Here is a 20,491-nt window from a genome sequence, read left to right on the forward strand (position 1 = left end):
CTTTTACTATTATTCTTGTTTGCGGGTAATATGAGACTATAATGATACGTACGTGCATGTTTCGTTTTCATTGAATTGATATTTACATTCGCATCTACATTCGGTTCACATATAAAAGAAAATAACAGAATTAAGAAAAACCCGATAAAAAATCATAATTCCTAAAATTTCTAGAAAATAATATTTCTATGAAATACGTGTTACGTACCTAGCAAATTTTTAATTTCCTTTACGGCTTCCTAACGAATAAAGACATATTTCTATAATCGTCTACAATTATACCATTACAATTACCAGCAGTTGACTTAACTCTATAAGATTTATCGTTTTTCATTTGCATAATTAACAAGATCCTACGTGCGAAAGTAAATGAAATATTTCAACAAACACGTGATTAATCTTTAATATCCTAAAAAGAACTTACCCTTAAGCCATAGAAAAAATTATTTTTATCATATTTCGTTACTTTAACGGGCGCTCAGAAGGTTAAAGTTTATAGATTGTTTGTAAAGACATTGCGATTTTATTCTGCTTGGTTTCGTTTATACGTAGCGTCACGATTTTATTGTGAAGGATGAACGAGTAACTACGGGTGCTACGAAAACAATCGCGAAGTGTCTAAAGTTGTCAGGCGGAATTACGTGACCAATACCGTCGAATGTCTCATCGATCTGGAAACTTCGCACCGCAAATTGCTTCGACGTGGGGTTTAGTTTCTCCAGCTTCCCTCGAATGCAGAGTACACGAGTCGAGATATCGGACGCAACGAGGCGTGATCGATGCGGTTCATGATTTATCGTGGATGATTTTGCGGCTGATCAGATCGAAAATCGTGCGCAGAAAGACATTGGATTCCTCCGTAACGTGATTTTGTGCCTTATTAAAAGAGAAATGTCGACCATTCGCCAACCGGCAGCTTTCGAGGCGTTACGGTTGCCGTATAAGCTTGACAGGTGTTGTTTGTCAAAATTATCGTTGCCAGAGATGTAGCGTATTTATTTTAATTTTGGTGTTCCGAAAATATTCCAGAAAAATTGTAAGAATTTGAAATTTCGTAGTTTCAAAAACTCGAACTCTCGATCCATGCGTCATATCATTGGATGATAGGCGATCGGAAAGAGTTTGGCTTCTGCTATTTTATTTTAACGTGCCTCGTTTTAATTTGTATTCCGTATCTTACACGATAACCGAGTATGACGAGATAGAATACAAATAAAACGAAGATATACATTCGAAATGAAGTTACCGAGATCTAGTTGAAACCGTCGCGGTCGTGCACGATCCGTATCGAATTTGAAATTTGCAATATTTGAAAATCGAAAGTATTCGTTTTAAAGTATAACGTTTAAAATATCATCGGATCGCCGGAAATCTGAGACGAGCCTTTTGAACAAGCCAATCTGGAGCGAAAACAATAGCGTGAAGAATATTCAGGAGCCAAAAGAAGGTAAAAAACAGGTTGTCAAACAGGTACGGTGAACCGTTCTCCTCTGGCTGCGATCGCGCGACCAGGTCCAATTCCATAAATTCTCGTGTATGAAAAAGCGTGTGTCACGTGTGTGTCACATTTTACACGGCATAGAAACCGTGTCGTTCACGACACGGTCGGTCTCGGTGGGTGGAGTAAACTCTTAACTCTCTAAGGTATCAGTATCATCGTGTCACCTGTGATGGCGATCTTGCAGGACCACTTGCTGGTACCCTCAAGGACGATCTGTTCGGCCTGCTCGAGGCTGTCTATGTGCGTGTCCGGGTCGACTGAAAACGTCGTGCTGAAAAGAAGACAATGTCCTCGTCATCGGATCGTCCTTCGACAACCTCTCGTACCATATACGCTCGACACTCGTCGAGATCTCAAAGCTAAATCTCCTCTCGAACACAGCTCTCGTTGTAGTTAGTGGATCGACCACGAGGGGATGTGGTACCTTGCAGAGGCCACCGAAGGACGTGGTGTAGGACTGTCTCGAGGCGGAGGTCGTCGATTGTCGTGAAAACGTGATCACCCGCAGCAGCGCCGGCGATTCAGCCCAGACTAGCGATACTATACGGCGAATGAATAGAGGAACCAGAAAGGCAATCGTGGTTCCTCGTATTCCAAGGTATAGGGATTCTCTGCTAAATAACTTTTGGCAATCGTCATGAAAGCATAAGCGTTTCCATACTTCGGAATATACCCAGCAGCACATTGTGTCGACATTGCACGCTGTGTGAAGGCAGTCGCTCTTTCTCTCTTTTCTCGCTAAACGATCACGTGCTTTCTCACTGAAGGAGTTGCATAAGCGGGACCAGTATATTAAATAGTTTTTTACTGTAGTTTAGGAGCCAGTATTCCTTCGTTGCGTGTCCGCGTGTCGTGTCACCGTTGTTGTGTATCGATATATGGATAGACAATTGCGTTGCGCCATTGCGTACAAAGAGATACAAAGATATACAACAGAGCCGATCGGCTGTTTGTCAGTTTCTCGCTGTCAAATAGAACAAACGATACGATTATTCAACCGAGCCAAATCCATTGCTTATCGTCGTTCGTTACGATGTTAAGCCGGTTTCTCGGTTTTGATACGAATACGCAACGGCCAGAAAATTGGGACAAAGTTGCAGGCCATTGCGCTGCATCGTTTTACTGGCCGATACACAACGGCGACACGATACGAAAATACGCAGCAAACGGATACCGAGTTGATCGGATTCTGCGTAATGAAAGATCGAGGTCGTGGCCTCGGAAAGCTTCTCGTAACTGATTCATGGATGTGGTTGCGGAAGAGTTGGTCGAAGAAAGGGACGCGAATAAAAGCGATAGAAGAGAATAATAACAGTTGCTTCGGGACGAAAACTGAGAATTGTGATGGAAACGTGGTGTAGCGGAGAATGAGAAGAGAGTCGTTGCTGAATGAAGAGTGTCTGTGGAGAGGTAGCGTGATACTCGCGAGGAAACGAATCTAGAGCGAATTCTTGTCGGCTGACGTGGAAAATCGTACAATAAATAATAACAATGAAGCGGAGGAACGGATTTCCTCCAGCCACGAATATATAATATCTTCTGAAAAGAACGTGGATACGTTCAGTCAGATGTTGGTTGAGGATGAAACACGAATTTTTGACTATTTTTAGACTGGTCGAAGGAGAAGATGTTCATGGGCAAGGACGAATCAAAGAGACAAATCCTGTGCAAATCCTTCTGTCTTTCTCTTTCGTTCTGATCCTTGACAGGATATCAGCTTACAAAGTAAGGTAACGACAATAGTGATAAATGCTTTTCAGATGAAGCAGAACCTGGAAGAGATTGGAGGCCACTAGTTGCTGTACTTAGTTGTTTAAGAAAGATATCTTCCCTTAAATATCAAGAAATATTATAAAGATAACTTAGTGAAATATTTGCTCGTATTTACTGAGCTCAGCAGCGGCAAAGAGACCAGTTCATCATTGAAGTTTTGAATAAATTTCCCTGTGATAAATATAATACGAGCACGTTCTCGTATCTAACCAACCACTGCTACCCGAAAATCCATTTTGTAGAAAACCATTTTGCTATCCAGCAAAATTTCTCTTTGAATTCGAGACAGTTCATTGGTAGAATCAATTGGTAGAAAAATTGGTAGAATCAAAGCTTTTTCTAACGATTGTAGTCCAATCGACCACGAACTGTTATCTCGTTGTTCTAACAAACTGCGGACGTTCACAATCCTGACGCTACCTGTTAACCTTCGCAACGGTGGAATTGGCATCGTCACATTCAGATCCGCTGCTTGTCAGTTTGGAATAAGAAACTTGTTGCACCGTGGATCATCGCCAACTTCGTATCCTCGTCGCACGGGACGAGACAACTAGTTTCGCGCATGAGATCTGTGCATATCTCTACGTAAAAGACGTAAACTCGAAGTTGAGTAGATCGAGTTGACACTTGAGGAGTGGTAGATAAATTAAGAAGATCGACGAAGTGGCATTTTTGAGACGATGTTGATACTCTGTGTTCTCGTGTTAGGTAGAAACAGTAGTCTGCAGATTGATACATAATTTTTTTTCGGTGGAAAAGTAGGTTTTGTTTAACCCTATTTGCAGACAGAAACAAAGAAACGACTGGAAATTAGAGTTAGTTAGATTCTTTTAGATTTGGACTATTTAATTTTTTATTAGATAGTTTACCGAGTGTTTCCTTAATTGAAGTGTACCATCTGTACAAATATATACAATAAATGAACATAGCATATGATAATCGAGAATTAATCATGAAATATAGTTCCGAAATTGCGGTGGGTATTCGGTGGTGCTCTAATAAATTTTATTAAACGCCGAATTATCGGATAATTTTCATTATCAAGTTGCACGATCTACTAATCAACCCATGATTATAACACTATGTCCCAGCAGAAAGCAAATATAAACAAGTGAAAATATTATTAATTCTTGAAATCGAGGAATATTCAGAATGTTATCAATTATTATGTGAACATATATCTCGTATATGAAAATCATTACCGAAATGCAAATTCATCGAGAATATTTCACAATTATTCGAACTATCGGAAGCAAACTAAAAGCATCGATTCGATAAGCACGTGATAATAATATTTAATTATCATTATTATCACTGGTTATTGCTCGACCAGCGATAAACACCAAGAAGGTATCGAGTCAAATATCGAAGAACTACGACACAAATGAACCTAACTCCCCTTCTTTCATTGCAAGTTTTTCCTACTTCTAATTAACGAGGAAAGCAACGATTCAGATAACGTTGATTATTTTGGACGAATTTTATTTCGCGAATCACAATTTCCACCGACAATCCACGTACGTATTTCTTTCGTACAGGTTTGAAGAAGAACCAAAATTAGATGTCTCAGCGCTGTTTATGACTTGACCTGTCTCCAAGAAACTTACACGTTTCGCTACGATGATTACGAACTCCGAACGACTTTTGCTTTTTGGAGCAGAATGCAGTGTGATGTGTTTAACGCGCTGGATAAAAATATTTGTTTTAACGAACGACCTGTTTCGACGTACAGTATTTTTCTTCTGATATATTTGCAATATTTTTTAGTACTTTTCTTCTTTGCCATCTGTGAATTTATTTTTATATCCAGATCCTTCTCTAGAATTTCTTCCATTGTATTTTAAGCAACTTTCAATGACAGAATTATTGATTTTGTTCCCGCTAAAACATTTACTGTGAAATTCTGTAACATGACCTAAAAACAGGTGCATACGGAGGTTAGTCACGCGTGTCCTTAATAAACTTATCAACGAATGCTAAAACCAATCTCGATAATCCATTACACCCATTAGTTTATTAGAAATCGTACGCTTCTCTTCGAATATGGAATTTCTCTACCGAAAACTTCACTTTCTACTATTATGTTCTTTCTACTTTTTCGTTAATTCTGGATTTTTTCCCGACTAATTACAAAAACGAATATAATTTCCAGTTAATATATTCATGCCCATACTCATTTTAGCGATTTTTATTTTCTCCAACAAAATTGAATTGCACTGCTAATCTCAAAAGTTTGAATTCTTCGAACTTTGAGGCTGTTTTTCCATCTTGTTATTTTATATTTAAATGTTCTAGTCGAGATCTAAATTTGCAACGCGATGAGAACTAACGCAATTTGCACGACAAATTGTTTCGTTAAACAATAATGGAACAGAATGGAATTTAATTCTCTTTGTTGCTCAATTTTGTGAACGTTAATTTTTAGGAGAAAACTGTACTTTCAATCATAGATTTTTAATGCTTTTATACACGTGGAAAATTTTCCTAGCGGTTTAGTGCGACGTTTTTCTCGTATTCTAGAGGCGTTACAACTGTAACTTTTACGGATGTCACAAAGACTCTTGAAACGACGTTTTCAATCATTTACTATGACTCGTGAAAATGTCTAAATATTTGATTCTTCCTGTATTCTTCGACCATAAATATTGCGCAGCATGTATTGACAAGATCGAAGAATGAACCTGGTAAAAGTGATACAAATTTTAAATCAAACTTTTGAAATTTTTTCGAAATATATCGAGCAACTTACTGATCCTGAAGAATCACAGTTTTCTCTCGTTTTGAATCCTTCGCAAACCCTTAACAAGTAATTAATTACTCAAGCACAGTTTCGTCGTTTTAGAAAATAATTATTCGTCAAATAGATTACAACGTTACGGAATGAACGCCAAAGATCGATCAAAATATCAAACGATAACAGTGGAAAGTTTCGAAATACCGAAACATCAACTATTCACACAATAAGATATAATCGACTCTATTTTAACGGCAGCCAATTCGAACATAGACCACAAATGTTTAACTGCAGAGTATCGAGAGGAAAATTTTGAGGATCGTAGGAGCAACAAATCCGTAGCCATAGATTACTCGGTGGTTGCTGTGGATCGTTTCCGATAAACGTCCGTATAGCATCGAGGATACTGACTGGTTAGGCGTTGGCTCACGTTGTCGGATCTATAGAGCCGGCTTAGCTTTGACAATGGCATGGCGCTGGTACACAGTCGAGCCACAACAAGTTGCCGTGTGACCTTAATGGACTTTCGATTGAATTCCTCCGAAGCAGAGGGACAGGCATCTCGCGTGATGGACAACCACACGACACACGATGCACACACAGACGTATGCTCACATATTCGTATGTATGCGCGTGCTTGACGAAGAAATTACGGTGCCAACGATTCAGTGGACAAAAGGTCCATTCAACGACGATTCATCATGCTGCCACCGAAAATGCTTATTTCCAGCTATCTTCCGATTTATTTGCAATTTTATGTAACGATAGACGTGATTTGCAGTAACTGTTCGTGATGAATCGTAAATTTTCGTGATCCAATGCCGTTCAAGTCTCGTTCGGATTAGTTAGATTATCCGAATTCAGTCGAAGATGTTCGTAACAATGCGAATTTCTTACCTAGTTGCTTTCGTAGATTCTGTCAAATTTCTATGCCAGTTTTTACGAAATACACTATACTTATGCGAATTTATATTATCTTACTCGATTCGATAGTTTGTTTCAAGTATCAAACGAAGTTCACGTTCGTTGAACCAACGGTTGGTCCGAAAAAGGCAGCAATTTCTAAAATCTAAATCTACAACTTTAGACTCGTACAAATGCAAGTTTTAAGTGAATTTAACTGGAACTCAGATAACTTCTGATTAATCCGAACGAAACTTTTTACTTGCGATGGTCGAACCTAGCCATCTACGATTTTTCGATGACAGTCGAGCGAATGTAACGATTGGAAGAACTGATTGACGATCATCTAGCGAACATACGCTTAAACAATATTACAGGCGTAATTAGCATGAAGAGGATCTGCGGAAGTTTGTTTGGCGATAACGATTAAAGGATGCTTTCAGACAGAGCCCTAATATGTCTTCAATTACAACGATCCATAGTAATTGCACTGTCCTGACACAAATGAATAATGTTCTCTTTTACCTTGAACCTTGGTTACGTCGTATTAAAAAAAGTATACCAGTTTCATGATAACATCTAGCGTAATATCGGATATGAAATATCTTTCGGTGTGTATGAAACATAGTTATCAATTACAACGAAAGTGTCGCTAATTACAAACCCTTTTCCCTTCAGCGCACACAATTTACTCTTCAAAGTCAAATCTAAACTTCCACAAACTCATCTTACGAACTGTCATTGGTAGCAAGGGCATGTAAAACTGACTTACGCGTTACCATTTCCTCCATTCCGCGGTATTCGTGTACAAACCTCCTGTGCTCTCTCTTCTAAGCTACGACATTTACATTTTTTTCGAAAAGGATAAGGATAGCATTGAAATAACTTTCGAAGAACTAGCGACGTTCCACGAAATTGCTGTTACGAACGTTTCCTATTTTCTTGCCTCGAATCGGAATTTTAGTAAATCGGCTGCCAAATTCTGGATCGAGGACGAGCAGACAATTTCGCAAACTCGACTTCGTCTATCTTTGTTGAGAACGAGTTTCGAAAACAGGAGCGAACGTCGTGAAATTCTGCCTTCTCGAGTTACAATAACCTATGGAGTATTCATCCATTTTTTAAGGTAAAACATTTGAAATTTTTCGCGTTTCATGTCTTTTAAGTAAAGTCACATTATCACAAAGAAAGCGACCGAACAAATTTTCCCCAATTTTGACTATTCGACTATAGTATTTCCTTATCTTTCCTATTCGTTCTTTCTTTTTTTTTTCATTTTTAGGAAATAAAAAAATTTTTACAAAATGCGATGTCTTTTCCGTTTAATCCACTTGATGTCAGACTACATCGTCTAAAAAATTGCTGCCCTAAAAGGTGCCAACAAATCTAACTTCGATCTAATTTAATCTAATCCTTTTGGCAAATATTGAACACCAAGTGGATTGAACTAAGAAAATATAAAATTTGTATAACGTTTTCTTATACGTAGTTTCAATAATTTTTCAAAGAGCAACCCTTACACATTTTCCAATCCTATGAATTCTAAAAAAAAGACTTCAGTCGAACAGTAGAAATTAGGAAAAGTTGTTAAACTGTATAATTACCGAAATTTTATTCAAGGAAGGCAAAATTCTCATTCGAGAGAGGCGAAAGGTAAAATGACTGGCGAAGGGGGGCTGTTTGAAGAGGTTGTGGTCGGAAGGTTAGGCGAACGTCCTGGAAAATGTGGCCGCGATAATGGCCGGTGAACGATGTTGTTGTATCCAGAGACGAATGTAAATTATGCAGGTGACATATATGTGCGTGTGTGTGTGTGTGTATGTGTGTAACGATGACACGGTGTAACGCGCGAGCGAACATCGTGCGTGTAGGATGTTGGTTGGACGTGTGAGAGTAATCGGTAGGATTTATGGGCTACGTGTGCTCCAAGGAGGATGACGTGTGAAAAGTATGCACCCGTTCGTCACATTGCATGTACATGTCCCTTTTGGAATTACACGTTGTGTGCATGTACGTGTATACTCGCTAGACCAGTGCATATAGAGAAATAAGTAGGTTGAGACACGGTCGGGAGACTCGTAAAGCGATTGCCTCGAGGGTTTACTCTGTTAAACGAGTATTCGTTGTTTGGGGGTTCACTTAAGAAGGTTACACGTACGTTAACTCTTTAAAACTGTATTAGAAGCGAGAGAGTACGGTCTAGAGATATGTATTAGGTCGTCCGAAAAGTTTCTTTCCTTTTATAAGGAAATCATGGATGCACAACATTTTCCGTTTTATATTATTTTGTCGAATTACGTATGATCCATTTTGTTCTATCAAAATAAAGATCACAACGTTCGATAGATTAGGTTTCATGTTTGTATAAAGATGCATCGTTGCAAAAGACGTGTCTGTAAAAGAAAGACACTTTTCGGACAACCTAATACTTTTGAAGCTTTAAACTTGCAAGGCGTTGGCCTTGATTAAATTGTGAATTTTTATGTAGATTTGTGGGTTTTTCACTCGTTAAGTATTTGTTAAAAATTTGGATATTTCATATACTTTTATTTTGTATATACCTTATGCGCGTCTTTTTCATTTTTAGTCTACTTATGGCTACGTACATGTTATTTTTCATTTAATAAATCAATCGTTGAATCCATTTCAATTTTGATTATATTTCCCTGATCTTCTAAATTTCCAATTAATAATATTTGTTTTGTTTTGTTTTGAGATATAGCCAAATTTTTATCTAATTATAGTTATTTCTGTATAACCGTTACTGGTTATAGATATGTCTTCGTTTGAAACTTATCAAAGACTAAAAAAAATTCGATTGAAATGAAACTTTGATAAAACGACACTTGGATACATTTACTATTACCAATTATTTCGAACATTCTATCGTATACAATATGCTTTTATTGAAGATTTGTTGGAAATTAAAAGAAGAAGGTTTGAGATTAAACTCCGATAAAAGAATATACGCATGCAGATTATACGAATTTTAATAAGATCTTATTGCAAAACGGAACACGAGTAACAAGCTTGTTATATTACTTCTAGCAAGTATACACAGTATTTTCCCAATTTAACGCGCAATCGAATCGAAAAAATGTTCATTTCGTGTGTAGATTGGTCATTGTCAGTGTTTTGCAATTAACTTTCTACTCGCGACTAACGCGTGATATTTCTACAAGCTGGTGTCTCTCTCGTCGACGCAACTCTATTTCCGTGAAGTAACATTTACAAGAATTTGTTTAAATCCACTCGACGAACCAAACATCTCGTCTAATTCGCGCAGTGTCACAGTTTCGCTATGTCAAAATATGATATGTATGGCTTCTATGCACACCGTTATTTTCCCAAAAAAATTCATCAACAAACGCAAACTGTCACTCGCTACATCAAGACACATCGACACGAACAATGCAATCTACGAATCTTGCGACGTAACATTTGAACACTTTCGACCGGTGTCACGGAACGCAAGATAATTTTCTCTCTTTTTACAGCCAGCGATTCGTTTGTAAAATAGAAAGGAAGATACAGCGAAAGAAAGACAGATGCAGAGGCAGAAATGAAGAGCAAGAAAGATAGAAGCAGAGCAATAGGCAAAGAAAAGAAGAGACGTAGAGTAACGAAGGAAGAATAAGTTAACACGTTCGCTGTTGCATGGATTTTCATGAAATATGCTACACAAATATTTTTCATATAGAATTCTTTTTGCAATAATCCATACGTATAGAGAGTTACGCAATATTCAGACAGATAGCAATAGATATTTTCGTAATAGCTCGCGCAAAATATTCTCATGTACGTGCAAAGCCTCGCAATATCGAACAAAATTTTTCACAAAAATTTCCTCATTATTACATTTTCTTTTCTATTTGTGCTGGTATAATGTTTACGTAAACGCGATACAGTGAACGTGTCGAAAGAGAAGCTTAATGAAAAAAGAGAGAATATCACGAGTGATCCGCGGAACCAAATTTCTCTCTCTCTCTCTCTCTCTCTCTCTGTCTCTCTACCTGTGTAGTCCTCTATTTTCATACAGATATGCGAAGAACGGGTGCATTCCCACAAAGGCACAGCCAAATTTCTATCACAATATATAGAATATATAGGTAATATATAGACGTGACAGTTAGTACAACACAGCAGCAGCCGGCAGCGCGTTAGATTCGACGATGAAATTATATTTAACGATCACAGATAAACAGGAGACACAGCAATGTGTGAGATAAATATGTATACGCGATCATGTGATAATAACATATACATATTGTTGTGGGAATACAGAAACAGGATCATAGGTGAAGGGAAGAAGTAAAGGAGGAGAAAATAGAAAATGGAAAATAGAATAAAATAAGAACGCGATGAAAAGTGGCGTGTAATATGACTTTGCAAATGATGATATAAATAAAAAAATAAAATATCAAATAATAATAATAATAATAATAATAATAATAATAAGAAGAAGAAGAAGAAGAAGAAGAAGAAGAAGAAGAAGAAGAAAAAGAATACATTGAGGCACACAGGTGGTACACACAATATGTATCGTATATAGAGAAGATAGATGTAATATAATCGAGCGCTGCACGTTTCATCGTTTTGTTGCACGGAGGGGGTGCATAACCGGCCATGACCGGCGGGCACAACGAGCTGGCCACAAACCTGTAATGGCGATCTTCGCGGACCACTTGCTGGTACCGTCCAGAACTGACTGCTTCACCGCCGACATGTGACCCGCATATGCTTCCTCGTCGACCCCGAAGACTGACCTAAACTCCGACGAGACTTTCTTTCACATGTGCTGTGCCAATGGCCTAGATCTCGTCCTACCTGTTTCATCTCTTTCTTTCTATTTCCCTTTTTCTTTTTTTTTTCTTCACCCCATGTTTCCCTATCTTTTCTCCATTCTATCTTTTCTAACTTCGGGTCATCCGTTTCACTCGATTTTCCTTTAGTTTCTTTTCCTCTCGCGCGAGACACGTTTCATCGTTTACTCTCCAACTAACGTTTTCTTTCTTTTTGCGAGCGTCGTGTGCAACGTGCAACGCGTGCTCGTCGTAATTGCATCACGGGATAATCCACTGCGTCGAGGGTTGCTAATGGGTTGCTGCTTTCTCTCCTCTAATTGCAATCGCATTTTTGCTCTAACCAAATGAATCTTGTTGCTACACTTGGTATTCTGATTTCGGGATTTTAAAATGTCGCCCTCGCGGAACCGGTACACGACTTTTCAGGCTGATTCTACGATTTTGAGTGACATGTTGGAAGAGAAAGTTTCATTAACGAGCTGTAAGGTTACACCGATGCTGTATTTTTTATTAAATTCTGGATTTTTTATTGTTGTTTAGTACTGGACGAAATATTTGATTTTAAGGATTAAACGTGATTTTGGAACAGCTTCGGAACAATTTAAAACATTTTTTTATTACTTTTGCTGCTGTTTTAGTAGGTACTTTTAGAAATAAATTAAATCAACAACACAGGTTTCTCTAACATAATTTTTGTTAATAATAGGAAATCGAAGAGCAAAAATTCTTTCTCAAGTAATTCAAATACATTCTGTTCTTTGATGTTTCGGTCACCATCGTTTATGTCAGCAAAATCTCGTTGAATTTCTACTTGTTACAATTTGAGCATAGCACGTTGCACACGACGCTTTATTCAGAGTATGTCCCGATAAGACTTCTTCTCTATACATCTAACAATCAGGTCCAAGATATTTGTTTACAACTGAATTTATATACGTATCGTTACATGACAAGATCATATCAATTACTACAAATACAAAGCTTCTTTTCATAATGAAATTAAAATTCAATAACGTCAAACTAAGATTATCCATGTTGTGTTGTTAAACATAAGGATCCGTCGAAAGGACCTGAAACAAATTGATCGATCCGCGAAAGCTATCGAGGAAAAGAAACGCAATTTATCCAAACTTAAAACTGTCGAAAATGTACGCTTCGTAACTTTTCGATTGACAAATAACTCTGTTTATCGAAACGTCGATATCACGGTCTGATCGCGCATAAATCAACTTCCGTGCTACTACGTGGATCCATTTTATCGACGAATATTTTTCATAGAACGGATATTTTCAGCGAACATGCGCCCTTTTGTAATTAACGCGTTCGGGTCATCGATCAGACGGTTAACGAGGTCGTTGATTGTCCGATAGTAACTAAATTTTCTTCTACGTATCTTCGACCTTTCGAGAGCCATAGTCGGGGCGTACGACCAATGACTAGATATATTTACACATTTTTTTCTCACCCCCCCCCTCAGAGAAGACGAGACCCGGCCTTGTGCATGATAGCGAGATTTTCGGTTCATTTCACACGTTCGTTCTCGCGCCTTTTTACCCTGGCTTCATAGTCGCCATTGCCTTGCCCTTTTTCACGTTATGGACACGTTCAAAGAGATTGCTATCCGATTATATCGTGTCGGTATACTGTCACCATTGGATACGTTGCTTTCAATCCCGCTTTGTACACCTTGTACAATTTCGCATTGCAGACCATTCATGTTAGGTGATATTGGACCGCGCAAAATCGTTAGACGAGGGAAATTCGCTCGAGAATTTCGCGATGAGAATGTAATCGTGGTGTGTGATGTAAGGAATATTCGTTTTTACAAATTATTTGCCCGTCTGTTTCGTATCTTTTGAATAATTCCTTCAATTATTTTATATTGAAATTATATCATATTCGTACAATACGAGCATGCGTATTTTGTACCAATGTATGAGAAAAAAAGGCACGTGAAAGTTATCCATTTATAAGATTGAGTTTTGTAATTAGAAAAGTATCCTTTTTATTCTTACTATGAAGGCGAAATTCTCTTAAACATAACTTTTAGAATCTGGATAGTTTCGTATATCGATCGTTCGCGCAGTTATGTTCCTGTAAAAAAATACTCGAATTCCGCCCAAACATAGAAATGTATTTCTATTAATCTCGGTTTGTAGTTCCTAAAAAAAAAAGAGTCGAAAATTTTCATCTTTGAAAGAACTCGTTCCCTTGCTTTTACTCACATTTTATTTACTCATTTTTACACCGTGTAAATACAAATTTTCCGCGTTCCATCGCTTCATTTAGCGAGGATATCTGATTTTCCAGCGGCATGAGCGTGAAACGCGATGCAAAAATGCTTGATACAACGTTCGAAGACCGGTAAACACGACGCTGTACTTATTTCTCTGGCAATTTTCATTCGTAGGACGACGATAGCTGCTTCATTAACTAGTAACCGATGAACAAGCATGGAGTACCTTGAAACGAAACAACCATTGCGCGATGAATTATCCATTGACGTTCGATGGATCGGTTCTTAACGTATTCACGAACGGGGAAGCAGTATTAATTAACCCCGATTCCCACTAATTTATACACCCGATCGCTTAGTAGCTTTTATCGACATTTTAGATCGTGCTCATCGCTTCGAGTAGCGGATATTTCGATATTTTCAATTCTGAAGGTTGAAAGACCGGCTCCATTGGAAAGACGATGCTTGAATAATAATCGGCTATTAATGTTAATCTCGTGGAAATGAACGACAAGTTTTTTTTTAGAAGGAGCTAAACATATTTTGCGTTAAGTGAATGACCCATTTAAGAAGAAATACATGGTTGATTGGATTGTGATTTATATTATTTGACTCGCGTAATTTCACGAAAGTAGTTCTTCAGTATAATTGCGGATAAGTAAGAGTTACGATAGATGGAATTACTTTGCAAACTAATATTTTTATCCGTCTAAATGTTTAAGTAGTCGTATTAAAAAAGTATGATATATTCATCGAGAAGATAACTTTCTAAAGAATTATATATTATATTATCGTAATAATTTTCATATCGTAGGAATAATATATGAATATACTATAATACAATAAGTTCATTTAGTTCCTATTAAGATCAATAATTAATTAATTTGTAATGATAGTTTTAATCAGCCTCAAATATCTCGGAATAGAAATCGAACGTATTATATAATTGTTAAATCAATACCGAATTTAACTATTGTTAAAAAAGTACTGCTTACAGACAAGAACGTTGATAAGCTCTAATTATACGTTCTATTATTCTTATCATTCTTTTAACTCGATACGATCACGTTCAATTACTCAAACTTGATAATTAGTATCAGTCGCGAAATACAAAATTTCGTTTAAGACAGCAAATATTTTCTTCTACGTGAAAATGAAGATAAGAGATAAATGTAATATAAGGAACTGTAATTGAATTCGTATAATTATTCATATGTATTCCTATATATCGATCAAATGATCGAAATAACACAATTTTCATAAAGAAATCCTACTGGTACGTATAACAGGTTGTTAAATGAATTTATAACTTCTTTATAACATAATCCAGAAGATCAAATATTCTTATGCCGAGACGTGCATCGATAATGGTATTGTCTGATTATAATTCACGGTGGTATTGTCTCATTACAGAATTCGCACTAATGAGCCGCGGATCATCAATAACAGCCCCCTGGAAGGCAGCTGCATCGCTGATTAATTTCCCAGCGTGTGAAGATACGATTAGGATGGCGTCGCATCGCGTCGTAGCGATTATGAGGCTTGCAATGGAATTATCCGGCCGATCAACTACGTTATTATTAGCTGAAGTTTCGAAGTAAGCAAAGGAACGCGGATTAGGCACGCGAACGAGCACTTCCGTTGCTTTTCGGAACGATCAACATCGATGTTCCTGCCTATCGGCATCGGAAATTGCAATTTCGACCTATGCGCTGCCGTTGATTACTTAATAACTGATAATGAGTCCGATCGACGTGTCTCTAATCGCATTCAAGTCGATAGTATGATTTCGTAGGATTGATCGTGACCGACATAACACAGGACCAAACATCGCGTATAACTCGAGGAAATGGCACAATTGGTTCACCGATTTATGATTGTTGGAAATATTCTATTAAAGAAAATAATAAAAAAATTAATAAAGAAATTTAATACGTTGTATAGTAATATCTTTGGGTACTTTTTCGGTAATTTTTCGTCTCACATTGGATATTAATTAATGAATATTAAATATTAATTTTAATTTTTCGAATTGATATTAATTATTACTTTCGTGAGAATTTCAAGAATGTTCTGTTTAATATTGCAAATATTAATCGTTCCCTGTTTCATAATTTTAAGAATCATTTATGCGATTTCAAATTGATATATTAATTTTTAAATTTTCGTTAATAATACACGTATGTATGATATTATTCCAAAGATGAATATTAAATTCTATTCGCCGTTTATTTCGGGAATTTTATCACATCTGTTAGTTCGTTATATCTTTCCTTGTTATACGTAGATCAAACAATTTGGACCGTAGCTAGTGGACGTATCGCGCTTGTTGTTTGTTTAGTTTCGTTCTAAGATATACAGGACTTGATAGAAAAAATAAAAAAAAGATATCTTTTCCTCGTTATATTTTCGTTTTGTTCGAACAAACGACGAAAGCTAAACTCGATCTACTGTCTTTTTGTTTTTTTATCATTAATCGGAATCCGATAGTACACGTCATGGCTTTTAAGATAACTGGCATACATGTACAGATAATATGTTTCAATTTTTGAAATTTCCATACACATTGTCTGTTTTACTCTGTATCAATGTAAACGTAATATCAATGTGCTTCATATGAAAAAAAAATCGTAGAACTCGTCACTATTTAATTAATAATTATAGGAACAAGACACGATGAATATTTAATACGTATATCTTTATTTTGGAAATCATTGCATCTGATTACGGTGGCGATAAATTGAAAGTTAGAAAACTGATGTATATTTACATCGAACATACTAGAAACGCCGAGGGACATGCTCCACCGATTTTTATGACTGCTATGCATCAAAATATATTATCTTTTCCTTTTTCGGATAAAAATTTTTCCGTGCAAATGCCGCATCGACTTCGACGTCGACTTATAGGTATACGAACATATATCGCGAAGAATACTGTAAAATATGACGCAGATTAACGAGTGTAAAGATAGTGTTTCGATAATACATAGTTTGCAAACGCTGCAAATACATGATACGTAACGAGAGTCATAAATTGTGTATACACAATCCACGATTTGCATCTATTTCTGCTAAACTTTGAAATACATGTGTTTTGAAATAATTTATGCAGATACTAATAATTCCATAACGATTCTAATCGTAAGTTAACCAATATACTATAGATTTGTAGCATTTTGTGAATACTTTTTATAAAACAAGCGATTGTTTAAATACAACAAACTCTTTATTAATTATAGTCTTATTTTCTTATTTTTATTAAGAATATTAAATCGTTATCGAGGAGATTCTTAGAAAACGAGGAAGAAGCATCGATTATTTTCTTCAACTTATTTTCTCAACTGCTGTGCATTTTGAATTAATTGAATTACTCATATAGGTATTAATTTGCCGTAAGTATATTTTCCAGAATAGATCGCATTTGTTCATTTATTTAACGAGAGTTAAATGGCAAAGAACGGGCTCTGCTTCTTTCGGGAAACGCAATATTCTTCTCGCTTTTAAAACATAGAACATATTATTTTATAGTACTTAAAATCAACTTAATAAAAATACGCCACCATGAATACGTTGTTAGGTATGAAAATACGAAAGTTCAGTTAAATTATGAGCCGGCTTTAATGAAATGTCAAACGCTGCTTCGACCGTAAAGGTTAAGCCTCTCTTTTTTCATTTATTAAAACTCAGTCTGACAATCAGTATATAGTGAAATATTGCGATGCAACCACAAAGAAGTTAATAAATTTCGAAAATCTTCGTGATTAAATTTTTCATGAAAATAATTACGACGAACTTTTGAAAAATTCTCCCTTTACATTCGAAACCTATCGATTGTAAATTCTGGATTTAAAGCAAAATCAATGCTCGAGTCGCTGTAACTGGTGGCCGTAAGTCGTTTGAACAACTTGCTTGGATAAGTAGATTAGAAGGCGGTAAAGCAGGTTTATGAGATATTCTTAAGAAAAGAATCAAATAAAAAAATATCTGAGAGTGGATATTCTGATTTTACGAGCTTAAAAAGTAACGGAAGATACAGTATCGTTCATCGATGCTATCGACCCATTTAATCCTGTAAAATTGCTCAATTTTAATACGAGAAACTTACCGCTACGTATCTGAATATCTAAGAAATGAGATTACTAGTTTGTATTGTGATATCGTTATACGTGTAATTTATATTTCTCATGAATTTTCATAACTTTGCAATCATCGTCATGCAACGGAAAATGTTTCATTATTCTAAAAGTTTCGTAGGTTTTCCAATCGTGATCTGTGTGATTATACGTTTTAATGTTCTTTGTGACGAGTTTTAACAAGTTCCGTAACTCGTCGACCCGAAATGCTTTTCAACTTTGTCGGTTGGGGAAAACTAGTTACTACCTACGTTAACTTCCAGATGTACCTACATGTTCGACTTAATCTCATACACGCTATGTACTGTTTACCAAGTTACCGAAGGAAACATTCCCAAGGATTGAAAATGTGTTACACAATTTTGGATTTCTTTTTGAGGTGATTTACGAATTTTTATATTAGTCCTATCTCCAATAAGTTTTTATTACATTTATTGCATCATTGCTTTTTGGAAAATGTTTGATAGAGAAATCCTTTTAGCAATTTTTAATTCTATTGTATGTGATTATCGATTGAACGTTAACAAATGTTAAATACATTCGACTAATAAACTTCACCGTGAAAGTACTAGATCGTGTGTATATTTTATGTAAATATAACTGGAGATATTCGAGGAAATTTTATGTGAAAATTTGTATTCGTTTCTGCCTTCTGCTACCTGTCACGGATTGTTACATCGAATTATTGAAATTGTTTCAAAAATTAAGATTACGGTTTAGGATTTCAAGGAAATTTCTGCAGAGTGTTCTAATTAGATATTTTTGATTAGATCTTGAAAATATCTTCAAATCCACCACGCTATCGATGATTATTTCTCACACGGTTTTCGATAAGACGCTTTTTATATTTAAGTGGATTCCGCGTGCATTGCGATATAACGATTAGCTCGGCGACCTCGAAGACTCGCCGTGATCTCGACACCGCTACAAATTTCACAGCTTTTCAATCGGAAGTTTGATCTTGATCAATAGATCGAACCTTCACCGAATCTGCATTGTCTCGTTGGTTTTTTTGAGGAACCTTGACAGAGAAAATGGACCAGGGCTCTTTCATTCAGGAAACACCTATCTATTTTTCTGTCAGCGAGCAAACGTCGCTATAATTTCGCGTTGATATCGAGTTCAATATAAATTGCAGACTTGGAAATGTAATATTTCATTTTTAAATCGTCAGAGATCAGCAATAATTGATTCGATTGATTCTAAAGGTTATAAATAATAGTTAATTCTTTGAATTTAATTTTTACCGCTCACTTTTCCTACTGTTTGTTCAAGGTCTCAATTACACAATCAAGAAACGCCCAGATTCGATTCCTAAATCCTATCACGAAATTATTCGTATCATATGAAACACTGTTTGCAACAAATCCTAATCCCTAGCACTCTTAGCTTGTTAGTTGACTCATTTCTCGACAAGAAATTTCTATAATTATGAAATTAAAACCGAAGAAAGATACTATTGAGATATGTATAATTTTATGTGCTAGACTAAGTTAGCTGTGTAGTAGTGATACTTGTATGTGAATATCAGTGCGTGGAAGTATGTGTGTGCGCGGCGTCTCGAAAACAGAGAAACGAAAACTGTTCAGTTAACAGTCTGGTATGGAAGACAGTGCTGAGACGCGTGCAAGTGTGTATCGATGAATATCTTTGAAATCGTTTATCAAATAAATATATAACTATTCTAATATAAATTCTAAGTGTAAATTTAGTGTTCCTATACCATTATTTAGGCTATTAAGATTCAAAATTTTCAGTCGATACAAATCGATGACGTTAGTTCTAATCCTTCTGCATATAAATATAACGTAGTCTATTTTTATTAGAAATGCAATGATACGTAAACAGATGAAAGATGTGAAATCTTGAAATTCGAATGAGTCAACTCGTCTTTCCTGGGTAACGGGTTAATGGCGAAATTGCTGTCCATTCTTGTCGCTCTCACGGAAGACTAATTGTAATTTAGCCAATTGTTACACGTGTCTCGAGCCTGGCCGCATTCTCCAACTCGACAAGTACAATTCTCCTCGCTGGTAACCATATCGTAGAAGAGAACAAAAGCGTATTAGGCTCACTGGTAGTTTTTCAGCTGGAAAATGCTAAAGTGGGGTATACATATTTTGAATTCCGTGCTCTCGTGGACAGATCCAACCGGACGATTCCGTAAAAAAGAATAATGTGACGTGGCATGTTGCGTGAGGTTGTTGGGAAAACGGAAAAGATCGTAGTCGCTTTCAGAGCTCTTTATTGTGCAACGGACGGCCAACCTAAATTCACCTATTTCACTGTCCCTGCACATTCTGAATGCCGCTATTTGCGCACGCAAATTTGCGGTCCTACGATAACTGGACTCAGCGCGGCTAACCCATGCAAATGCAAAAACTTCTCGAGCTCGTTTTGCAAC

At 36.5% G+C, this 20,491-nt stretch overlaps 1 protein-coding gene across 15 annotated transcripts in view; it reads right to left on the minus strand.

Moving 5' to 3' along the window:
• The window catches only part of unc-13 (protein unc13 homolog), a 378,276-nt gene that overhangs the window by 40,007 nt on the left and 317,778 nt on the right, over positions 1-20,491 (minus strand). For 13 of the 15 annotated variants that reach the window (XM_069130578.1, XM_069130571.1, XM_069130572.1 and 10 more), the window contains one exon: positions 11,571-11,677. In XM_069130578.1, the coding sequence (XP_068986679.1) occupies positions 11,571-11,677 (107 nt within the window). Of the gene's footprint in view, positions 1-1,665; positions 1,773-11,570; positions 11,678-20,491 lie in introns of all 15 variants that reach the window. The other 2 variants (XM_069130511.1, XM_069130536.1) reach the window with 1 other exon arrangement.

This window comes from Bombus flavifrons, chromosome 2 (assembly GCF_040668555.2).
Source record: "Bombus flavifrons isolate JBK064 chromosome 2, iyBomFlav1_principal, whole genome shotgun sequence".
Classification (NCBI taxonomy): domain Eukaryota; kingdom Metazoa; phylum Arthropoda; class Insecta; order Hymenoptera; family Apidae; genus Bombus; species Bombus flavifrons.